The sequence below is a fragment of the Cervus canadensis genome, chromosome 9 (genome assembly GCF_019320065.1).
Source record: "Cervus canadensis isolate Bull #8, Minnesota chromosome 9, ASM1932006v1, whole genome shotgun sequence".
Lineage (NCBI taxonomy): Eukaryota > Metazoa > Chordata > Mammalia > Artiodactyla > Cervidae > Cervus > Cervus canadensis.
In genome coordinates, this window is record NC_057394.1 from 78,845,830 (window position 1) to 78,871,213 (window position 25,384).

The 25,384-nt window shown below is 43.8% G+C and overlaps 1 protein-coding gene across 4 annotated transcripts in view; it reads right to left on the reverse strand.

The window, feature by feature from the left end:
• MTUS2 (microtubule associated scaffold protein 2) overlaps window positions 1-25,384 on the reverse strand; it is a 371,881-nt gene that overhangs the window by 100,535 nt on the left and 245,962 nt on the right. For all 4 annotated transcript variants that reach the window (XM_043477534.1, XM_043477531.1, XM_043477533.1 and 1 more), the window contains 2 exons: window positions 17,594-17,692; window positions 9,568-9,779 (listed from right to left, as the gene is read on the reverse strand). In XM_043477534.1, coding sequence (XP_043333469.1) covers window positions 9,568-9,779; window positions 17,594-17,692 — 311 coding nt within the window. The remainder of the gene's footprint in view (window positions 1-9,567; window positions 9,780-17,593; window positions 17,693-25,384) is intronic.

Consider the following 25,384-nt stretch of genomic DNA (forward strand, 5'->3'; position numbering starts at 1 on the left):
TAAAGCAACAAGGTTCTCTGTACTGGAACAACTGAGCATTCCCTGAATGTAAAGTCACTGGATCCAAACAGAGTCAACCTAAAATATCAATAATTTGTTCAGTCGTTCAGTCATGTCCTACTCTTCATGACCCCATGGACTGCAGCACACCAGGCTTCCCTGTTCTTCACTATCTCCTGGAGTTTGCGCAAACTCAACTCATGTCCATTGAGTCGATGATGTCGTCCAACCATCTTATCCTAACTACCTTCATGTTTTTTATGTCTTTTGGAGAATGGATCCCTTCATTCATAATGTGGTATCCTCTTTATCTGTGATGATCTTATTCTGAAGTCTGCTTTGTCTAAGATTATATACTTACAGTTATTCCAACTTTCTTTGGATTCGTGTTAGCATGGTATATCTTTCTCCATCCCTTTACTTTGTTAAGAGTCTTTATACTTATTTATTTTTTAAACTTTTTATTTTATATTGGAGTATAGTGGATTAACAATGTTGCAGTAGTGTCAGATGTATAGCAGAGCAACTCAGCCATACATATCCATGTATCCACTCTCCCCCAAACTCCCCTCCCATCCTGGCTGCCACTTAACATGGAGCACAGAGTCTTTATATTTAAATAGGTTTTCTTGTGGACAGTATATAGTTATGTTAAAAAAAAAAAAAAACTCTTTTTGACTATCTCTGTCCTTTAAGTAGTGTGTTTAGACCACTCACATTTCATGTGATTACTGTTCTGACTGGATTAATATCTTTATAACTTTTCTATGCATTGCATTGGGGCTTCCCAGGTGGCACTAGAGGTAAAGAACCCGCTTGCCGATACAAGAGACATGGGTTCGATCCCTGGTCAGGAAGATCCCCTGGAAAAGGGCATGACAACCCACTCCAGTATTCTTGCCTGGAGAATCCCATAGACAGAGGAGCCTGGCGGGCTGTAGTTGATGGGGTCCCAAAGAGTCAAACATGACTGAAGTGACTTAACATGCATGCATTGCATTTATTCTTCACTTTTTTCCCCCTCTCCTTTTGTCTCCTTTATGCTTGTAAAATAGATATACATTTCTGGCACTGCAATTCTTTCACACTGAAAAAATAATGGGGAAATACTATTGAAGAAAAATTTGAGAAATGATATCCCCTCTACCTGTTTTGTCAGCACAGTTTTCATGATGCCTCTGTTTTAAAGAGAGTGCTGCCATGTTACGGAGCCAATATTTTTCAATTTCAAATATTTCTCCTTCTGTTCCTGGTGGAGCAGACATCATGGGCCTCCGTAATCTCTAGGGACTGAATTACAGACATAGATCGTTGGACTCTCAATATGTAATTGCTTTTATAAATGATGTCCTAGTCAAACTGCTTGCAGTGTGTGACATCAATTTTATTCTTGCTGTCTTAGTATTTTGTCAGGAATAAAATGAAAAACGAAAGCAGTTGTATGATTTTAATTTCAAACCTAGTATCACTTACGCGTGTGGAACAGGCAGGTCTGCAGTTCGCACTTTAGTGAGTGAGGGGAGGAGAACAGCACCTGCTTTTGTAAAACACTCTGGAATTTAAGGTAATACTTGGCCAGCACTGTTCTCAGGGCACAGATTTCATTTCCAGCCAATGCCCTGTAGATGTCGCCATTGCCATTTCTGATGGGGAAAAGTACCAGCTTCACCACAAGCTTGTTCAGTCGCTCAGTCCTGTCTGACTCTTTGCAACCAAACAGACTGCAGCCTGCCAGGCTTCTCTGTACATCACCAACTCCTGGAGCTTGCTCAAACTCATGTCATCAAGTAGGTGATGCCATCCAACCATTTCATCCTCTGTCGTCCCCCTCTCCTCCTGCCTTCAATCTTTCCCAGCATCAGGGCCTTTTCCAGTGAGCTGGCTCTTTGCATCATATAGCCAAAGTATTAGAGCTTCAGCTTCAGCGTCAGTCCTTCCAATGAATATTCAGGGTTGATTTCCTTTAGGATTGACTGGTTTGATCTCCTTGCAGTCCAAGGAATTCTCAAGAGTCTTTAACAGCACCACAATTCGAAATTATCAATTCTTTGGTGCTGGACCTTCTTTATGGTCCAACTCTCACATCTGTACATGACTACTGGAAAAACCATAGCTTTGACTAGATGGACCTTTGTCAGAAAAATGATGTCTGTTTTTTACCATGCTGCCTAGGTTTGTCATAGTTTTTCTCCGAAGGAACAGCATCTTTTAATTTCATGGCTGCAGTCACCATACTCAGTGATTTTGGAGCCCAAGCTGATGGAGGCCAAACCTGCTGAACCATTTGGTTGTTAAGGAACCAGGGGAGTCTTCTTGTTCTGACCCACTTACAGATGCTCCTCTGAAAGTGACCAGCTCTGGGATACTTTCTCATTCTGTATCATTTTCATCTACTGTCTGGTACCTGGTTTTACAATGCACCCCCTCCTTCAGAAACTCCTTTCTCATTTGGCTTCTTCGAGGAGGGACTCTCCTGTTGCCAGCAACCGTTCTCCTTTCCTATCTTTCCCACTCCTCCTCCCTGGGTCCCTGCAGAGGCTCTGTCCCATGTCCTCCTGTACACACGCTCCTGTCAATCTCACTCTTCTCATGTCACTTCTACACAAATGACTCCCAAGTCTGCCTTTCTAGAGCTTCCTTTTTCTCTCCTGACATTTAAACCCACGTTTAACTCCCTCGTGGAGCCCCCAGCACCACAAAGCACAAAGAATCTTGGAAATCGACAAAGTGGAACTAGTCCAGGTTGCGGGGGGAATGCTATATATGGGAGCAGGCTCCTCTGTCCATGGGGTTCTCCAAGCCATGAATCCTGGAGTGGGTTGCCATTTTCTTCTCCAGGGGCTCTTCATGGGTAACTATTAATATAAAAAAAATAAGCTTCTCCCACTTGAAATTTCCAAGAGAATGGGACAGAGAGCACTCCTAGAACGTGGGATAGAATTCTCGACAATTTTTTCTGAATTCCAAAGGAACAGGTGATAGTATATTTGAGTAATATACGTATTGCATAAAAGCATATTTTTGGAGGAAAAATGTCCATCCCTACAGGTCCACTGAACCTGGACCCTGAGGGTTCACGGACGCACAACGTGTACAGTTCCAGAGAAAACAGTTAAACAGAGAACCCGCAACCTCTTTATAAATATTCCTGAGCCATAAACACAAGAGTCCTACATGAATATAACATTCCTCAGTTTTGTGATTTCTATTTGGGACTTGCTGGGGCCAGGGTGGGGACAGTTTACCTTTTCCCACCTGGAGCCTCTTGGACTTGTAAACCCCATGGACCCCTTAACTGGCTCACAGGCTGGGTCCTGGGGTCCTGTATCCGCCTTCTCCTTTATGTCAGACCCTCCTCCTCACCCTCCCACCCTTTGCCCAGGTTATTACTACGAGCAGCTGAGCTTCCTAAGTGTTTTCTCTGCTTGGGGTTCTCTTTCTACTTTCCATCCCATACTCTGCTATCAGATCAACTGTCCTGAAATGCAGCTTCGAATGTACTCTGTCCAAAACTCTCAGTGCCTCCTGACTGCCTCAAATTGAGCCTCGCTTTACTCTGCTATTTAAGTCACCAAACCCTTCTGCCTCATTTCTGGCTACTGACAGTCCAGAAGCTCCACACTTTAGGCAAATCAGACTCTACTCCTGGCAGATCCAGCCTGGTTTGTTCCAGGGCTGTGCTGCCCGCTGTGCTGGGCCCCCCACCTCTGCTATGGAAGCCTGATTTACTCTCGAGGGCCAGCCCACAAGCATCCGTCCTCTCTGAATGGCCATATGGCCCAGGCTGGAATAATCGCTCCTTGTGGGACCCCTGAGAGCCACATCAATACTCTGTCCTCCAGGGATTCAAAAAAGTGTCTTTCCCCTCTGGAATTAGAAGGCAGGGTCTGAGACTGAGTTTTTAAATCTTCCACTTAACCAACAGGTGCGGAATTAAACTGAATGGCTAGGATGCATGGTGATGTATATTTGGGGTCAGAGAAAATCCAAAGAGTGTGTGTGAAGTAGAGATGGCTCTCGCTGTAACTCACTCAGGCCATGGCGGTCCTGGTACAAATGGACCACGTTCCCAATCCTCCCCTGAATGTAAGGCACAGTACAAATCCTCACAACCTTGAAGGCTGTGGGGAGAGGGAGAGGAAATACCATAACATTCTGGAAAACATGGGCAGGACATGGGTTGATACGGGTTGGACATTGGCTGGACATGAGTTAATATGGGTTAGACTTCGATTGATAAGACATTACTTTGCCAACAAAGGTCCAAATAGTCAAAGGTATGGTTTTTCCAGTGGTCAGGTATGGATGTGAGAGTTGGACTATAAAGAAAACTGAGTACCAAAGATTTGATGCTTTTGAACTGTGGTGTTGGAGAAGATTCTTGAGAGTCCCTTGGACTGTAAGGAGATCCAACCAGTTCATCCTAAAGGAAATCAGTCCTGAATTTTCACTGAAAGGACGGATGCTGAAGCTGAAACTCCAATACTCTGGCCACCTGATGCAAAGTACTGACTCATTTGAAAAGACCCTCATCCTGGGAAAGATTGAAGGTAGGAGGAGATGGGGACAACAGAGGATGAGATGGTTAGATGGCATCACTGACTCAATGGACATGAGTTTGAGTAAACTCCAGGAGTTGGTGACGGACAGGGAGGCCTAGCATGCTGCAGTCCATGGGGTCACAAACAGCTGGACACAACTGAGCGACTGAACTGAACTGAACTGATACGGGTTGGATATGGGTTGATATGGGTTGTATTGTGGCTCCATCGCTTTCTAATTCTATTGTCTTGGGAAGGCTACAGAACCTCCCTGAGCCTCAGTCTCCTCAACTGTCCCATGAAAATAATGTCAACGCTTAAAGGCAGGGTTTTGTGAGGGTTAAAATGTTACATGTAAACTGTCCAGGACACTGGAGATGGTCAATAAACAAGAGTGATATTGTTATTAAAATGCTTTGTCTTTTACTTTTTGAACTCTATGGAACCTTTCATTGGTGGAGGCAGGAGATTAAAACCTACTAACATAAGTGAATTGAAGATGAAAAGTTAAATATATGAACTACATTTAAAAATATGTACACCCCTAACTGGGGCTTCCCTGGTGGCTCAGACGGTAAAGAATCTGCCTGCAATGCAGGAGACCCAGACCCAAGTTCAATCCCTGGGTCAGGAAGAACCACTGGAGAAGGAAATGGCAAACCCACTCCAGTATTCTTGGCTGCAAAATCCCACGGACGGAGGAGCTGCAAAGAGTCTGAGAAGATAGCAACGAACACTTTCACGCTATGTACTTTAGGGAAAAGGAGGCTGCTGAATTATTAATTTTGATTATGCTTAGAAAATACACAAATGCTTGACATTAATTTTCATTCTCTGTATGCCTAATACTATTTTCAATAATAAATAAAAATAATTAAAACCAATATCTGTTACATTCATAAAGTGAAATGATAAAAATTATACAAACCAATATAAAAAACTGAATAAATATAATAAACCTGATTAAAAATGAAATGAAAACAAATACACTCTCAGATGTAACCTGTAAAATTGGATGCTACAGGGCGAGGCACGCCGCTTAATATGTTAATATTAACAGGACCACCATCTGTGTTGTTTCCTGGATTAGCCACCAGGGGCTGCTAAAGAGTAGTGTTCCCGGGAAGCAGGCAGAGAAAGATTTAAAAAATAATCTTTCAACATGACCCTGAGAAGTGCGAGTCCCTGAGAGTTACACTTATTACTACACCCCCCAGAGGTCTGAGACCGCAGATTTCAGCAAAGCTGTCTGGCTGGTGGTGAGGACCATGCCCTGTTGGCAGAGTGGAGCTACCGAGAATCAGCGTAAATGTGAGGCAGGTGTTGACACTTAAAGGTGACATCTGAGCATCCCTGGACGCTGGGCTCAGACTGAAACACAGCCGACAACGCTCACAGCCACTGTGCCATGAGCTGTGAAGCACAGGGCAGAAACGGAAGATTCTCATCTAGGCTCCTGATTCCTTTTTCTAGTGACTTCCCATCCTTGATGGAATCAGCACCTTCTGGAAAAAATACAGAGCCCCAGCTGAGTAGCTGGACTAGAAAGCTGCTCTATCCGTAAAGGACACCCCGAGTCAAATCCTTTATGTACATAAAATGAAATAAGAGGAGTCTGTTCTGTGTTTTCCCTTTACATTTCTCACCTATGTCTTACTCATCCCACTTGAGAGTAAAATATTTGTCAGATTTCCTTGTCCTCAAAAAGGATGCTTTACTGAATACTGTTCAAAGTACCTTTGCCCATTAATTCATGACATTCTCTCTATAACCTTGTGAAGAGTTATTAATGATCCTATTTGCAATTGAGGAAACTTTGAGACTCAAAGATGACTGGTCAGAGCGGACTTGGCAGCAGGAAGCCGAGTCGGGCAAGGATGTACTATTTTCCCATGGGTGATGCTGACAAGGCGCCAAGAGGGACAGTAACTTGCTCAAGTCTTCATGGCGGTGGAGGAGGCGTTGGTGGGGTTGACCCCTTGCCAGCACGGTGCCCTCGCTCTACCACGCCAGGCTTTGTAGACAAAATGCTACAGCACAGAAAAGATACAGGCATGGAGCTCCAGCAGGGTCTTTAAGGGGAAGAGCAGAAAATACCTTGTTTTTTCAGGCTGGCTGTGGTGGTCATGCTCTGCATAGCTGTAGTATGCTGGGCTGTGACCATGTCTCACACATAAAAATAATAATAACACATCAGCTTCCCACGATAAGATACAGGGAACATGTCAGGATCACGATATCTTGTAATAGAGGGCTCCATCATCCATACTTCCTGGCTTGTCTGGCCTCTTATTTCCCTGGGTGCTCCACTCCAGTCACAAACTCTCAAATCAATCATCTTAAACCACGTGGAGCAAATCCAGCCTATGTGGAAGCCGCTTATGATCAATTACAGACTTAAAAAAAAAAATGTCTATTGTTTCTTCTGGAGCTTATCTGGAGAGAGAGTTGCGATCAGGACAGAGAAAAGGATGCACTGTGTGGGAGGTGAAATGCCATGGTCATCAGGAGGCCTGTCTGTAGTCACTGGTTGTGATTTACTGAAAAGAGAATGAAATTCAGGTCCATCTATCTTGCTGAAATGTCAAGCTGAGTGTGGCTCCAGCCAGTAGGGGGCTCTGATGGACATGCCTGCAAATCACCTGCCAGCCCTTTGGGATCTCCTCCGATGGAAGAGCCATGTGGATGCTACAGAGAAGTATAACTCGTGGCTCCTGGGCCAACGGGAATTCTCCTGGGGCCCAGAAATACACTGTTACAGGGAACCGACCCTTAATTTCAACATAGAAAATTCTCTTCACTGCCATGATTCCATGGGTGGGGTCCAAAATTTCCAACTTGAAAACACACTGCATGTTAGGGGGAAAAAAAAACTATGAAAGTGTTAGTCGCTCAGTTATATCTGACTGTTTGCAACTCCATGGACTGTCACCTCTGTACATGGGATTCTCCAGGCAAGAATACTGGAGTGGGTAGCCATTCCCTTCTCCAGGGGAATCTTCCCGATGCAGGGATCGAACTTGGGTCTCCCGCATTACAGGCAGATTTCTGACCATCTGAGCCACCAGGGAAGCCCTCACAGTGCCTGTAACCAATGTGTTAAGTTGATGTTTGCTGGCAAGTCAATTCACAGGAAATCTTTATCAAGGGTTTGCTACGACGCTGGGTGATGCATGGAAGGGACACAGCGGACAGAGTAACACACTGCATTTTATAACTGAACTGCAAGGAACAACCCTCGTTTCCTCTCTTCATTAAAGACCCGACAGTCAGTGGAAAACATACATCCAGCCAAAGAATAGAAAACACGACTCTCTCTCTCTAGTAAGAAAACTGCTCAATATGTAACATGGCACATCCGGCCTCTTTGGTGCCTCAAAAACGTGTCTGTAATTTTAATTCTTACAGGGTGGGAACACAGTCATTTCAGCTCTTCAAGGTTGGCCCCAGGGGTACCAGACCGGAAGGGAAGACATAACATTCAAATTGGTCATTGATCGCTGGTGTTAACATGCTGACGAGGGAGGAGAAGGAAACTATTGATAAAACTGAAATCTGTTCATCTTGTCTTTGATCACAACTATACACTGGGAATTAGCTCCTTGAGCGAAAAGCTTTAAGCAAAAAAGGCAACAAGCCCTAAAAGGGCAGCTGAGGTTTCTATGCTGGGCGGGACAAGAGAGGCTGCAGGCGGCCATAAAAGGTCAGAGTCCTCCACACTTTAAGGTTCAGGTAATAAGGAAAACTAGTGGACATGGTGTTGGTTAATATTCTTCTGATTTTTCTTCTTTAAATTAGCTAGAAATTTAGTTATCTCATTTTCCTGGTTGGGGGACATGTCTATAGCACTTTTACTTTCTGAAATTAATGTCTTATAGGTTATTGATATGGTAACTCGTAGTGTTTAAACTTCAAAGGTAAAGGTTCAAGTTCTCCCCCAAATGCTCCTTGGTCACCCCGGCATGGAGCAAGAATGTACAAAGTCAGGCCCAGGCTCCCACCGCCTCCCTTCTACATTGAGAGACAGGGAGGCTGAACTATGTTTGGTGAATGTTACCGTTGTGAATGTTACCAGACTGTCCCAAGGGCTTCCCAGGTGGTGCTAGTGGTAAAGAATCCACCTGCCAATGCAGGAGACGCAAGAGACTCGGGTTTGATCTGTGGGTCAGGAAGATTCCCTGGAGAAGGAAATAGCAACCCACTCTTGTATTCTTGCCTGGGACATTTCATGGACAGAAGAGCCTGGGGGGCTACACTCCATGGGGTCACAAAAGACAACAACAACAAACCAAGTCTGATAACAGACTCAGTGTCCAGACAAGCCTAGGAGACTCTGGACTCTTAGGCTGAGGAACCAAAGGCCTCTCTGCATTGTCAGAAGAACCAAGGGGTCGGGGGGACGCCCCCTCCCCACGCTGCCCCCCGCACACTGTGAGCGTGGCCCGGAGGAGAGACCCCGGACCCGGCACCGCCCAGGTCCCCTCAAGGGCCACAATGGCCCGCGCTGCCGCCCTGGCTTGCTCTGTACTGAGAGGCACAGACGTCTCAGAACCTGGCCGTCTTGGGTCCAAATGCAACCACCACACGCCCCATTCTCTTCCAAGACCTCACCTTCCAAACCTCCCTTTATACCTTTTCTTTTTTCTTCCTCTGGAGAAGGAAATGGCAACCCACTCCAGTACTCTTGTCTGGAAAATCCCATGGACAAGAGGAGCCTGGTAGGCTACAGTTCATGGGGTTGCAAAGAGTTGGACATGACTAAGCGACTTCACTTTTGCTTTTCTTTTTTTTTTTTTATGTAATTTTCCCTTCTGGAAACAAGGTTATGAATCCATCTTCCCAGACTAATGTTTTTCACACGCCAAGTCTAAACTCGGCTCCCAAAACATCCCATGATGCTGGCCGAGACACCGCAGCACCTGAAAATCAAACCATCTCTAACCCCAAACCCGAACCAAAGCTCGCACACTAAGAACCATCCCCGCCGCTGCCCTCCCGCTTCCACATTCACCAGGCGTGGCCTCACCTTCCCGAAGAAGAGCTGCGTGGCCACGGCGAGCGCCTGGAAGCCGCGGACGGCGGTCCTCAGCTCCGCCTGCGCGAGCCCCAGCTGTCGGGCCTGCTGCTCGCAACGCTCCTTCAGCCGCTGTACCAGCAGCCGCTCCGCCTCGCGGGCCTGCGGGTCCGGCTTCGGGGAGAACCCGTTGCGGGGGGCCGTGGTCCTCTGCTTGGGGTACCCTAGGAAGCAAGGAGGGTCACCTGTGAGAAAACAGTCAGCCCAGATGTGACAACCGCTCCTTATGACACAAGGATGCCGGCAAGGGGCTGAGAAGGAATGGCCCGCTGTGCATCATTCTAAGTGTTAATATGAAATAACAAGGACTGTGAAGTGTTGCTCTGCTGTAGTGGTTCCAAGTACAAGGTTTCATGCTTGGAAGCAGAGGAACAGACAGAATTGCCCAATTCCTCCCAGCTGCCTACATTTCTTCCTGGTCTGCTTAGAGAGACTTGGAGCAGTTGGCTTTTTTTTTTTTTCCTTCAAGGGGATTCCTCTTGGAAAGCATCTAAAGGGAAATCACTCAATCCAGGTTGAAGCCAGACTTAAAACCTAGTAACCCTTTCACTGATGGGCTTCCCCGATGGCTCAGTGGTAAAGAATCCAGGAGGGCAGGGGATGTGAGTTCAATCCTTGGGTCAGCAAGATTCCCCTGGAGGAGGAAATCGCAACCCACTCCAGTATTCTTGCCTGAAGAATCCCATGGACAGAGGAGCCTGGTGGGCTACATACAGTCCATGGGGTGGCAAAGAATCAGACATGACTGAAGCGACTGAGTATGCACGCATGCACGCATCAAGCACCTGTTCAGTAAATGACATGTGGGAGGCCCAGTGGACTTGCAAAGAAATGAGGCCCTGCCCTTGACCAAGGGCAAGTCAGCGTCAGCATCTGGGCTTCAGGTTCTCTGATTCCTTGCCGGGCATCTCAACACCTAAAGACACTTGCTGATCCACTCGGCAGTATCTCTGACTGAACTCACAGGTTTGGGGGCACACCCTGAGTCTAGAACATTCTCCCATTCTCCCACTCTTGTCCCAATCACATCCCCTGGTTGCATTACTCTGCTCAGGGGCACATAGAATCTATGATGATCCCAGTGACCACTGGCGACTCAGAGCAAAGAGCCAGTCACCTCTGTTCTTACAAAGGTGAACGCAAGCAGTTTGCGTGCAAAGGCTGAGCGCCAGGATGAACACAGGCCTTCAAAATGCAAAGAGAACATGAAAAATTCATCTGCAGTCATCTGGTCACTATCCAGAGGATTCTAATGGATGGAAAAGCATGGTTCAGTCCTGAAGCTGGAAGCTCAACTGAAAGGATAACAAGCAAACACTGCAGCCTTGGGACCTGCATATTTATAATCTCAAAGAAGGCCCATGACCTTAACACTTGTAAACAAGAGGGAGAAGAATGAAAGGACACAACTTTGATAGCCCTCCAGCTTAAGGAAAAGCACTTGATGAGTTTGGTCCACCTCCCAACAGACAGGAAGTCTGTTTCTTGCAGGTTGGCACCAGCACGACACCCCAGGGAGCACATGGGCTGAATTCTCTGTCATCTTGGACAGGCTTTATTTTTCTTAAACTGATCTAAATTTATCTCAGAGAAAATGTGCCCTGTAGCACACTACTTTCTGCTCACCACTGGCACTTGTCTGCCTGGAGTTGGCTAGTGCTGGGGAAAGGTGAAGAGCAGACAGCGCAAGAGCAGGAAATTTCCTTCCGGCCCGTGTGGAGCGTGGGTGAGGGCAGGAATTGTTGGGTTGGCCCAAAAGCTCGATCTAAGGAAAAACTCAAACAAACATTTTGGCCAATGTGCTCAACCATAAATAAGTATTCTAGAAAGAAGGGCCTCTCAGATGGCTCAGGGTTAAAGAATCCTCCTGCCAATGGAGAAGACCCAAGAGACAATCCCTGGGTTGGAAAGATGCCCTGGAGAAGGAAATGGCAACCCGTTCCAGTATTCTTGCCTGGGGAACCCCATGGACAGAGGAGCCTGGTGGGTTTAGTTCATGGGGTTGCAAAGCGTTGGACATGACTGAGAGATTAAGCACATATACTAGAAAGAGGTTTACCTTTCCCATTCCAAGGAAAGCGCAGATTATTTTTTATTTTGATACACAGAAAATCGGAAAAAAAAAAAAAGGATGTTACAGCCAGAGTTTCTCAAGCCAACTATAAGAATTGGTTATGATAATACACTCCTTAGACAAAACTTTATGTAAAATAGTCTCATCTTCGGGACATTTATAATCATTTATTATTTACAAGAAGTATGAGTGTTATTTATCAAAGTAAATCTAAATGTCTCCTTTTTCCAAGGGTGAAAAATCTTGGCTTAATGGTGTTATAACAATTGCTTAATTTTTATATTAAAAATTATAGTTACATCTGGCTTCCCCAGTAGCTCAGTTGGTAAAGAATCTGCCTGCAATGCAGGAGACCCCAGTTCGATACCTGGGTCAGGAAGATCCACTGGAGAAGGGATAGGCTACCCACTCCAGTATTCTTAGGCTTCCCTGTGGCTCAGCTGGTAAAGAATGCACCTGCACTGTGGGAGACCTGGGTTCAATCCCTGGGTTGGAAAGATCCCTGGGAGAAGGGAAACGCTACCCACTCCAGTATTCTGGCCCAGAGAATTCCATGGACTGTATAATCCATTGGGTCACAAAGAGTCGGACATGACTGAGCGACATTCACTTTCACTGGCGAAGATGGAGTAAGAAAGTAGATTTATCTTCTCATCTGAAACTATCCGAAACACTTGACCAAAATATGTGTCAGTGGATTTCAAGACATTATGTTAGGCAATAAAGCACAAGGAACCAAAGACTCAGAAACACACGAGACGACCCCTACCACCCCCACGGATGCTTGAGCCTGCTCTCTGTGTGGTATTCCAGGCTGTGGCACAGACAGTCAGGAAGCCCAGGCGGAGTCTGGTAGTCTTCCCAACTCGGGAAGGTGGAGCTGGGGGCTCAGGAAGTTCAAGGGTCAGCAGTTACAGGGCAGAGTAGCTGAGAGGACAGCTCCACAGAGACACAGAAGGACACAGAAGAGCCCCTCGAGTTTCTGGACAACTTACATAGTGCAGCAGGTGAGGACAGGGTCCACAGCCAGGGAGCGGATTCTACCCAGGACTAGAGGGAACACTACCGGGGGCTCACAGAAGGCCAGGATCAATTCCTGCGCCCACTGCAATTCCCAGGGCGTCAGAACACCTGGAAGGGTCATATCATGGTGCTCTGGGGAAACCAGTCCTAGACTGCTGGTCAGGATCCATCTAACAAAGCTGATGAGAAAGATCCAAGATGATCAAGCTCTTTCCAAGTCACACTGTTTTACCCAAGAACAAAGCTTAAGAATATTTATGGAATTTTTAAAAAAATCCAACAAGGAAAAATTCACAATGTCAGTCATCTAAAAAAATTCTCAGGCATGTAAATAAACAGGGATGTACAAGCCACGCTGAAGAGGGGATGCAATCAATTGAAGTCAGCCAAGAAAAGCACTGGCAAGTAACTGTTATTATAACTATATTCCATATATCAAGAGGCTGGAGGAAAGATTGAGTACATCAAATAGGTACAAAGACAAAAAGAGACTTAAATAAAAATTCTAGAGGTTAATAATTCAAATGCCTGAGATAAAAATACACTGGATGGGATTAAGAGTAGATTAGACACTGCATATGAAAATATTAATGGCATGGATTTTCATAGCAGCATTACTCATAGTAGCCAAAAGCTGGAAACAAATGCCCATCAACCAATGAGTGGGTAAACTATGACACATTCACATGGTGTAATATTATTCAGCCCAAACCAGGAACGAAACACTGATCCAGGAAGGAAATACTGATCCTCACTTTGACATGGATGAACCTCAAAAATGTGCTAAGTGAAAACAACTGATAGAAAAAGCCACACAGAATATGATTCCATTTACACAAAATGTCCAGAATAAACAAATCCATGAAACAGAAAGTAGACTAGGGGCTGGGGAGCATGGATAGGGAGTGACTGCTCATGGGTGTGGGTTTCTTTTGAGGGTAAAAGAAAATGCTCTGGAAGTAGTGGTGATGGCTGCACAATTTTGTGAATATACTAAAACCTGAAAACAGTAAAATTCACAGTATGTGAATTACTAAAGAAGCAGCTGAGGCTTGAAGAAATTCTGTTATTTGCCCCAGTTCATACATCACATGAGCCACTGAGCCAGGACTTGAACTCAGTTTGATCTATTCTCCTGGACCAAACTGCTTGGCAACATTTAGAACTTGCAGAAGAGTTTCTAGTGAACACAACTCCATGCAAGCATTCCCAGAAGCTGGAAGAAAACCAGCAGGAATAGGTGTCACAGAGTTAAGGGAAAGAAACTTTCAGGGAAGGAGTGATCAGTAACGCCAAAGGCCACAGAGATAAGGACCAGGATGCATCACTTAGACTTAATAACCAGGAGGTCATGAGAGGCCTTTGCAGGACTGGGGGGAGGGGAGGCAGTGGAATAGGGAGGGGGTTGCTAGCTGGCAGGGATGGAGAAGTCATGTGTAAGCAAGGGACAGAGATGAGAATCACAAGATGCCTCTTCCCCAAGCCTGGCTGCAAAGGTGGGGAGAGAAATGGGTCAAGATCATCCTCAGGGAAGTTACAGATCAGCAGGGGAGGGAAACACACCTGGACTTCACCTGCCACTCTTCAGTCAGGTGACAGTCAAGGGTTCAAGGCTTGACGCAGGCACCACTGACCAGTGCAGCTCAGCTTATTTGATGTTCAGTAATCTGAAGAAAGGAGAGTTGCCCTTAGAGAGGGATGGAGGAGGCAAGGAGAAGAGGTTGGGGACAGGAATGCTGTGCTCCCAGACCTGTCCACTCTTATTACATAGGTTTCTCTTCACCAGAGCTGGCTTGACATTCTCCTGTGGTAGCCTGGACTCCAATGTTTCTGCTCCTCTGCACACATATCCAGATGCTTTGAGCTGTGTTCTCCCAGAATTCATGTGCTAATCCCTAATCTCCAATGAGATGGTATTTTGAGGAGGTGCTCTAGGGTGCTGATGAGGGTAAGGCCTCCATGAATGGGATTAGTGGCCTCATGAGAAGAGGCACCAGAGAGATGACCTCGTTTTCCCCACATGCTGACAAAGCAAGATTTACCAAGACAGCCCTTGTTGTGTGGAGTACCAGACAAGTCTCAACAAATTTGACAGGACTCAAATCATCCGCCTTTGGCCACCCAATGCGAAGAACTGACTCATTGGAAAAGACCCTGATGCTGGGAAAGATTGAAGGCCGGAGGAGAAGGCCCGGGGACGACAGAGGATGAGATGGTTGGATGGCATCACCGACTCGATGGACATGAGTTTGAGCAAGCTCCAAGAGTTGGTGATGGACAGGGAAGCCTGGTGTGCTGCAGTCCATGGGGTCAGAAAGAGTTGGACACGACTGAGTGACTGAACTGCACTGAACTGAACAAATCATCCAAAGTATGTTCTCCAGCCACAATGGAATTACATTAGAAATACAATCAGAGAGACCTCTGGAAAGTCCTAAATATCTGCAAGCTAAAAAGAACGCTGCTAAATCATCATGGGGAAAGAAGAAATCAGAAAAGGAAACCTGAAAATATTTTGAACTCAATGAAGATGAAAACCCATTATATCAACATATGTGGATTACAGCTAACGTAGTATATGAAGGGACATTTACTGTATTAAATGCACATTAGAAAAGCAGAAAGACTTCAAATTAATGACATTAGCTAATTAAACTCAATGCAAGCAGAAGAGATAATAATGATCACAGTAGAAATCTACTGAGAATCAAGTCATACTTCACATTACATACAAAACAAATTAAATGGATCACAGATGTAAATATAAAACCTACAAGTATTTTAGAATAAAATGTAGGGGAAAGTCTTTATGAACTTGGGTTATGTAAAGATTTTTAAAGATAATACTAAAAATATGGTCCATAAAAGAAAAAATCATGAATTGGACTTCATGAACACTAAGAACTTCTAATCTTCAAAAGACATTGTTAGGGGAGTGCAAAACAACACATAAACTGTGGAGAAAAGAAAATTGCAAATCACATACCTGAAAAAATTGTGACCAGAATATATAGAAACTCTCAAAATTGAATTAAAAAAACACTTCCAATTGAAATGGCAAAAGATTGGATTATTTTATGGAAGAATATACACAGATGTCAAATAAACATAAAAAAGATGTTCAACATTTTAATGTCATTAGTTGCCAGGTAAATGCAAATTAAAGCCATGAGATACTGCTATGTACCTATTATAATGTTTATTATTGAAAAGACTGACCATACCAAGGGTTGGCAAGGACATGGAGGAACTGGATCTCTTGGACATCACTGACGGGAATATAAAATGGTACAACTACCTTGGAAAACAGATTGGAAAACTTTTAAACAGATTTAAAAGCTAAACACATAGTTACCATATGACTCAGGCATTCCACTCTTAGCTATTTGCCAAGAAAAATGAAAGCAGAGGTCTGTACCAAGGCTTGTACAAATGTGCGTGGTAGCTTCATTTATAATAGCCAAATCCCTGGGGGGAATCTCCAAAGTGTCTCAATAGGTAAATGGATAAATTGTGGTACTTACACAGTGGAGTTCTATTCGCCGAGAAAAAGGAATGGACTACTGCTTCAGTAGATCTCAACCCCTTCCTTCCTTCCCCTCCTTTCCTCTCTCTGTTTTCTTTTTCCTTTCTCCCCTCTCTTGGCCTTCACTGACATGGTTTTAAAATTTGTAACCCCTCATTTCAACCTTTCCCTGCATATGTCTCGTTGGAAGTTTACTGGAACATCCTGATTGGACCCACATGGACAGCTGCAAAGCAAAGGCTTCCCACACCATGAGGTCTGCAACAACTAACCACGCCCCTCCCTCAGCCTGCCTTTAAAAGTGCTTTGCTGAAATCTTTGAGCAGTTCTGGGTTTTCAGAGCACAAACTACCGGTCTCCTTGCAGGCTCTGCAATGAACGTTTTTCTGCTCCAAACTCCGACATTTGAGTTTGTTTTGCCTCATTGTGCATCAGGCACACAAATCTGCCTTTGGTAACAGGCTCTGTCTCCTGACCCTCTTCATGTGTGACTCTGGATTACTTCCTATACATTTTTAAAATTTATTGGAAACATTATTAATAAGGTCATTATTCCACAAGGTTTCTGGTTCATAGTGCAGCAAGTAAGAGTGCAGTTTGGGGATTCAAAGTGCTTGGGTTAAAACAAAGGCTCTACTATTTATTTCCTGTGACTTTTGGGCAAGTTAATGAAAATCTATGAAGCTCAATCTCCTCACATACAAAGGAAGAGGCAATATCATACCCATCTCCCAGTTCCTGCGGGCATTACATAAATGAATACATTTAAAGACCTAAGGACAGTACCTGGTATACAGTAAGAACTCAAACTTTAGCTGCTATTATTGCTACTATTTTTGTGCTTAAAGGTTAAAGGTTATACTGCATTCTGTTCTACAAAGAGGCTGATGTCTTACAATATGAATTTCCATAATAGGTAACTTTCAAGTAATTTTCAAGGTAATTTTCACGACATTACATAGCTTGTTCATATAAATAAATAAAATAACAAGTGTTTGATATCCACGGTTAATTTTTTTCTCCTCTTTTTGGAAAATATTATCTCTTGAGGTAAGATCTCCAAAATCTGTTTTTCAATTATAAATTATCTCAGGTGCTGTTGGAATAGCAGATACTCCTACACAGAGAAGATCCTACCCCCTAAATGTAGCATTAATAACATTTTTTTAAAGACAAAATGATGCCAACAGCTGGTTCATTTCAGCTGGAGTCAGAACACAGCCGTACACGAACATCAAGCCCTGGAACAGTCACGCGCACCACGTGGGCTGGGATTGCTCCATTAATGACATTTGAACAAAATGAATTCCAAGTTCAAGTCTCCTCAGATAACATAGTTCACATTTCTTAAATACCTGGTGAATGAAGCTTGGTGCTTGAAGCCGCTGTCCTCTTAGGAGATGAAACTGCAGGTTTATTGGCATCTTGCTCTTTTTGTACTTCTTTCTTGGCTCCTATAAATAGTTTAAAAAGAGAGAAAGAAACAAAAGAGAGCTCATTACAATCAAAATGGTTAACACAAATTGTGGAAAGGGAGGCTTAACAAAAGGCACATAGAACAAAATAATATTTGGGTGATTTGTTGCTATAGTCACCACCTCCTGTGCTTCAGGAATGACACGCTTGTTTATAGCAAAGGGAATTTTTGTTATGAGCAGTCAGAGGAATAAGTACACTGCTGTCTCTGACATGATGAAAACCACCCGTCTCTGGGGGTCACCGCACCCCAAGGACCCTGACAAACTATGTGGGAATTAAAATTGCACTGTCCTCAGCCACCAACTCAGTCGGCCTGTCTCCTTGCCAAAACAAATTTTCTGAAGATAGAGAAGGAAGCTGTAGCTGAATCTAACTGCTAATGACTCCAGCATCATGAGAGCTGAGCCTCGGGGAACTCGGTCTGTCTCTAATTAATTTCCAGGCAGCTGGTCCACAGAGGTGACCTGGAGAGCCTCCGAGTTCTGTCTCTGCTGCAGCTGAGCCTTTGTGGGACCAGATGGCAGAGGAAGCCGCAGCAGCACGGGACATCTTGAACTTGGGCTCAATCTAAGAACAGGCACTCGGGACATGGCCCCATTTCCCCCTTGTGTGCTGGGCACAGACTCTGACCTCACATCCCCTTTATCAGAAAGTCAAAGAATGATGGATGGAAGATAAGAGAAGTAACACCAACCTGGGTGTACCTAGAACCTGTCTCCACCTCAGGACCATTATTATGCCATTTCAAAAATAAACCCTGGGCTTCCCTGGTGGCTCAGTGGTAAAGAATCTGACTGCCAAGGCAGGAGACATGGGTTCGGTCTCTGATCTGGGAAGATCCCACGTGCTAAGCCCACATACCACAATGACTGAAGCCTGCACACCTAGAGCCCATGCTCAGAAACAACAGAAGCCACCGCAATGAGAAGCTTGTGCACTGCAGTGAAGAGTGGCCCCTGCTCGCCGCAACTAGAGACAGCCCACACACAGCGGCAAAGACCCAACACAGCCAAAAATAATAAACACAAAAATTAAAAAAACCCCAAACACTGTGATTACAAAAATAAATAAATAAACCCTAGTGATGGTGACGGTCCCTTAGAAGCAGAATACAAACTTCCCTCTTCACTCCCAGCCCCACATCCTTACTCCCCCTTCAGAGGCAACCAACGCTAGCACTTTGCATTTATTCTTCCAGACATTTTTCTAGTTATTTACAAACATACCTACACAAACACATACATGGCCATTAACTAATTAAATGAATCGCATACTGCGATTTCTTTTTACCTACCCACACTTTTCAAGATCCTTTTCATATCAGTGCATTTATAGATCTTTTAAAAATGTCACATCATATTAAGGGGCAAAGAAGCACTATAATTTACCCATCCTCCGGTTGATGAGCATTTAGAGTGTTTGCAAGCGTCAGCTATTAAAAAAGATAAATGTGCTATGTAAACAGTTTTCTACTTGTTTCTTTGCAAGCATGTATCGGCCTCTTTACAGAATCAGTGCACAGATACGCTTTTGCCGGGTTAAGAGTCTGCTCATTTGCAGTATCGCCAGACATAGCCCAGTCGTCCTCCACCCAAAGCTACTAATTGACATTCCCAACCAAGTGTGGGAGACCAGTTCTTTGTACACGTTCCATGCCCTACTGACACTGAAGTCTCTGTCATTTTAATTTTTTGCCAAACGCTTGGAATCTTTTGAAATTGGTCATATGCATTTATTTGAAAATCGCCTCATTAAACCCTTTACCCATTTTTCTTATTAATGTGTAAGAATTCTTCATTGATCCTAGATATCAGTCCTTTGCCTGCTCTACAAATTACATTTTCCAGGTTTCATTTCTTACAACTTATCTATTGTACCTTTTGTTGTACTGTATTTTGAAATTTTCAATATGTCCAAATATGTCAACTGTCCCTTACAGCTTTAAAAGCACTATTTGAGATTATTTATATGCATGTGTGTATGCAAGTGTATGCACGTGTGTGTGTGTGTGTGTGTGTGTGTGTGTGTGTGTGCCCATGCACATGTTTGGGAAGGGGTCATTTTCAGGCTTTGCAGAGGGAGGCAGGGATTTGCGACCAAGCTGTCTCTACTTTTCCGATCTGATGGGGCTCCTGCTTCTCCTGACCCCATCGGGCCTGCTTCACCCCCTCCCTCTGTGTCCACTTGCCTCCTCCTCTTCCTCCCACACCTTGCTGGTGCTCAGACTGGCTGTACTTCCTCCCATTGCAGGCACATTCTCTTGAGTGCACATTCCTACTGCATGGAATGTGCCTCCCTGAACCTTGAGTTTGGTTCACTCACCTGCTCATTCAGGTCCCGGCACAGCTAACAGTCTCCAGGGACGCAGTGCCTGGCACAACAGGTGAAACAGCCGTCCTGCCACCTGACACTCTCCCCTTACCTGCTTCATTCTTCTTTGCATCACTTACCACCATCCAAAAAAGATCCAGGAATCTGTCTGCTTACTGTCTACCTTCCCCACTAGAATATAAACTTCAGCCAGACGATGCACCCTGCCCTGGACAGCATGGCCATTCAGTCAATGCCCACTTCCCCTCCATTTCCCACTGGGCTCTTTTCAAGACAGCTCATGCCCAGGCATTTAGGGGCTACAGGAGGCTGGACCCTCGGGGGACCTGAAAGCCCAGCCCCCATGCCACTCCACCGAAGCCACACCCACCCTTCGGAGGATCCAATTTGTCGCCCATCTCACTCTCCCTCCCTCTGCTCAGATCTTAGGTTTCAAGTAACACAGAAAGTCACCCAGACTCCTGGGAGCTCAGAAGGAAAGTGTTAAAGGCCAAAATGTGAGCTAAACACAACACTTTGAAGGGAAACAAAACATAAATATTTATTCAGAGTTTCAATACTTTCCATCCAGGCTTCATGGAATGTTCTTTGGCAGCTTCTGTCAAAAATTTAAACATTGATAGACTTGACTCAGCAATTCTGCTTCTAAAGATCTCTCTTCGGAATACAAGTGTGAAAAGATATACGTTCAAAGACACTTCATATATCATTCACAATGACAGACATGAAAATAACCAAAATGCACATGGGGAATGGTTAAATAAACTATGGTATGTTCATATGATGTAGCACTATGCCACCAATAAAAACAATGAGGTTGTTTTATATTATACTGGCATGGAAAGATGTTCACGAGAAATAAATTAAAAAGCTATTTGTTGAACAGTATGCATGGTATCATCCCATTTTTAACACACAAAGATAGTATCTATATTACAGCTGTAAATGGGACTTCCTCATAGCTCAAATGGTAAAGAATCTGCCTGCAATGCAGGAGACCAGGATTCAGTCCCCGGGTTGGGAAAATCCTCTGGAGAAGGGTATGGCAATCCACTCCAGTATTCTTGCCTGGAGACTCCCATGGACAGAGGAGCCTGGGGGGCTATAGTCCATGGGGTCGCAAAAAGTCAGACACGACTGAGTCACTAACACACACACAGCTGTAAATATATAAAAATTTCTGAAAGATTGTTTCCTAGTTTTGTTGTTGTTTAGTTGCTAAACTAAACTCTTCAACTCTTCGACCCCATGGACTGCAGCACACCAGACTTCCCTGTCCTCCACTATTTCTAGGAGTTTGCTCAAATTCATGTCCAATGAGTTGGTGATGCCATCCAACCTACTCATCCTCTGCTGTCCCTTTCTTCTTTTGCCTTCAATCTTTCCTAGCATCAGGGTCTTTTCCAATGAGTCAGCTCTTTGCATCATGTGTCCAAAGTACTGGAGCTTCAGCAACAGTCCTTTCAATGAATATTCAGGGTTGATTTCTTTAGGATTGACTAGTTTGATCTCCTTGTAGTCCAAGGGACTCTCAGGAGTCTTCTCCAACACCACAGTTCGAATGCATCACCCTCTTTGGTGCTGAGCCTTCTTTATGGTCCAACTCTCACATCCATATATGACTACCAGACAAACCATAGCTCTGACTAGACGGACCTTTGTCAGCAAGTAATGTATCTGCTTTTTAATACACTGTCTAGGTTTGTCATTGTTTTCTTTCCTAAGAGCAAGAGTCTTTTAATTTCATGGCTGCAGTCACTGTGCACAGTGACTTAGGAGCCCAAGAAAATAAAATCTGTCATTGCTTCCACTTTTTCCCCTTCATGAAGTGATGGAACCAGATGCCATGGTCTTAGTTTTCTGAATGTTGAGTTTTAAGCCAGCTTAAAATATTACTAGTTTTAAAATATTTTTGATAATGGTTACTTCTGAGCAGTAGGATCAAGGGAATTTTATTTTGTTTTCATATGCTTCTGCATTGTTTCCAATTTTAATGAAAATCTCATACATTGTTTTTATAATAAAAAACAAAAGTCATGAAACCGAAAACAAAATGAAAATAATTTGTCTGCTCTATGAAGGAATAAGGAAAGCAACCAGCTGAGTACAAACAATTCCACAAGCATAACTTTGATCGAAAGTTTCACGATGCTGTCCCCATAGGAACACGGAACTGACAAGAAAATTCCTCTGTGGTTCAGGGAACTCTTGATGGCACAGAAAATTAAGGCAATTAGTCAAGAATACAGTGGCTTTTGCAATTTTCTTGCAATCTGGACTCAGAGTAAATATTTTTTAAGTACACTGTAAACTTTCATTTTACTCCATAAGATCCCAGAGTACCTACTGAAATGGAACAGGACCCTATGGTCCTTGCCCCCACATTCCACCCCGTGCCCCATGTCCTCTGCCTGTCTTCTGTCTGTGGAAAAACTTCAGCCAAAGAATAAGTTTAATCAGAGAAGTGAGAACATGCAGAAACAGAGGAAAACAGTCACAGGAGACCAAATAATGGTAGTTTAGTCTGTAAGCACAGACAAGGACCTTTAGGTCCTTCTCAAGAGCTATAGATAATATTCTGAGCCATATGCCATAAGTTGACTCATAGATACTGAAATCCCCACCAGGTGGAGGTTAACTACATAACGACTACACGGTAGCCATGACAAAAGCTGTAATAATTCTGAGAACCGGCCTCAAGGAAATGGGAGCATGCTGGCCCTGGAACTGAAGGCTAACTGTACTTAAAACAAGATGACGCTGGTCAGACCCCCGATGACCAATTTCAAGAAGACTGTGCTGTTTCTGCTTGCAGCCCCCTCCCTCCATCTATAAAAGCTTGGCCCCCTGGTTGGACTTTGGACAGGCATCTGCCTCCCCACCCCTCAACTCTGCCCCACCCTGCCCCTCACCCCACACGGCTGTGTATATACAAAGTCCAGAGCCCTGTCACTGCAGCTCTTGGAGGGGGTGCAGAAGAAGGCGGCAAAGGGGGAAGAAATGCCGGCCTCCCTCCGGTCTCAGAGGAGAAGTCACAGAGTTTCATGTGAAACTGACAGCACTGACAGTCACTGACAGCAGTCACCTATTTCCAGACAATCCCTAAAGCGTTTCACCATAAACAGAGCAGCAAACAGCCTCCCAAAGGCTTAGGTTGAAAGGAGCTCCCTGGCAAAGCTCCTGAACACAGCTCCTTGGGAGAGGAAAGAGCAGCATGTGAGCTCAGCTTCTCCTGGACACAGACCTTCCACATGCAAGACTCCAACATGTGCTGCTCCAAGACCCACCTTGTGTTTTCTTACAACCTGTTCATCACGGATGCTTAACACCAAGTCCACCTGAGCCAAGGACCAGAGCCCCCCAGTCAAGAGCAGTGGATGAGCATGAGGCTGTCCTCTTAAAAATGTGATGACAAATGACAATGCTTAATTCAGAATCCTTAGGGAGCACATCAGAATGAGAAGAAAAATTCGATTATAGATAATGGTTAGGAAAATGCTCTATAGGACATTTCACCCCAAAACAATCAACTTCACCTTTTTCTCAAGTGCACACGGAACATTCTCCAGAATAGATCACATCCTGGGCCATAAATCTGGTCTTGGAAAATTCAAAAAAATTGAAATCATTCCAGTCATCTTTCCTGACCACAGTGCAGTAAGATTAGATCTCAATTACAGGAAAAAAATTGTTAAAACTTCAAACATATGGAGGCTAAATAACACGCTTCTGAATAACCAACAAATCATAGAAGAAATCAAAAAAGAAATCAAAATATGTATAGAAATGAATGAAAATGAAAACACAACAACCCAAAACCTATGGGACACTGTAAAAGCAGTGCTAAGGGGAAGGTTCATAGCATTACAGGCTTACATCAAGAAACAAGAAAAAAGCCAAATAAATAACCTAACTCTACACCTAAAGCAATTAGAGAAGGAAGAAATGAAGAACCCCAGGGTTAGCAGAAGGAAAGAAATCTTAAAAATCAGGGCAGAAATAAATGCAAAAGAAACTAAAGAGACCATAGCAAAAATCAACAAAGCTAAAAGCTGGTTTTTTGAAAAAATAAACAAAATTGACAAACCATTAGCAAGACTCATTAAGAAAGCAAAGAGAGAAGAACCAAATTAACAAAATTAGAAATGAAAATGGAGAGATCACAACAGACAACACTGAAATACAAAAGATCATAAGAGACTACTACCAGCAGCTCTATGCCAATAAAATGGACAACTTGGATGAAATGGACAAATTCTTAGAAAAGTATAACTTTCCAAAACTGAACCAGGAAGAAATAGAAGATCTTAACAGACCCATCACAAGCAAGGAAATCGAAACTGTAATAAATTCCAGCAAACAAAAGCCCAGGACCAGATGGCTTCACAGCTGAATTCTACCAAAAATTTAGAGAAGAGCTAACACCTATCTTACTCAAACTCTTCCAGAAAATTGCAGATGAAGGTAAGCTTCCAAACTCATTCTATGAGGCCACCATCACCCTAATTCCAAAACCAGACAAAGATGCCACAAAAAAAGAAAACTACAGGCCAATATCACTGATGAACATAGATGCAAAAATCCTTAACAAAATTCTAGCAAACAGAATCCAACAACATATTAAAAAAATCATACACCATGACCAAGTGGGCTTTATCCCAGGAATGCAAGGATTCTTTAATATCCGCAAATCAATCAATGTAATACACCACATTAACAAATTGAAAGATAAAAACCATATGATTATCTCAATAGATGCAGAGAAAGCCTTTGACAAAATTCAACACTCATTTATTATTAAAACTCTCCAAAAAGAAAAATGCTCTATACTTTTTTCATAAAAAGAAAAATGCTCTATACATTTTTTTTTAAATAAAATGAGCACATCAAGAAAAAAAAATCAAAGGGAATTTTCACAGGCTCTTAACCTCACACACAATGGGCCACCAATCCCTGAAAATAAATCTCAGTAGAAGTAAGAAAAGATAAGAAACAAAAAGGATAAAGAAACATGCACAGCCAGAGACTTTATGCTCCAGCTGTCTAACCTTCTCATTCTATCCACTTGTGAAAGAGGAGCTAATGGAGCTAATTCTAATTCCCCTAGCCCAACAGACCTGGCCCAGACGTCATGAAAGGCCCTGTTAGGAAGATGAAGAGGAACAGGAAGAAAAATGAAAGGTAAATGTGACAACAATGCAAGTTATGATCATCAGGCAATGGAACTGCAGAAGGCAAATAGGAAAACATGAATGATGTAACCAGGAAGCAGGGATTCTGTTGTCACTTAGGAGACGAATAAAATGAGGGACCATTTCAAGGGAAGAATACAGAGA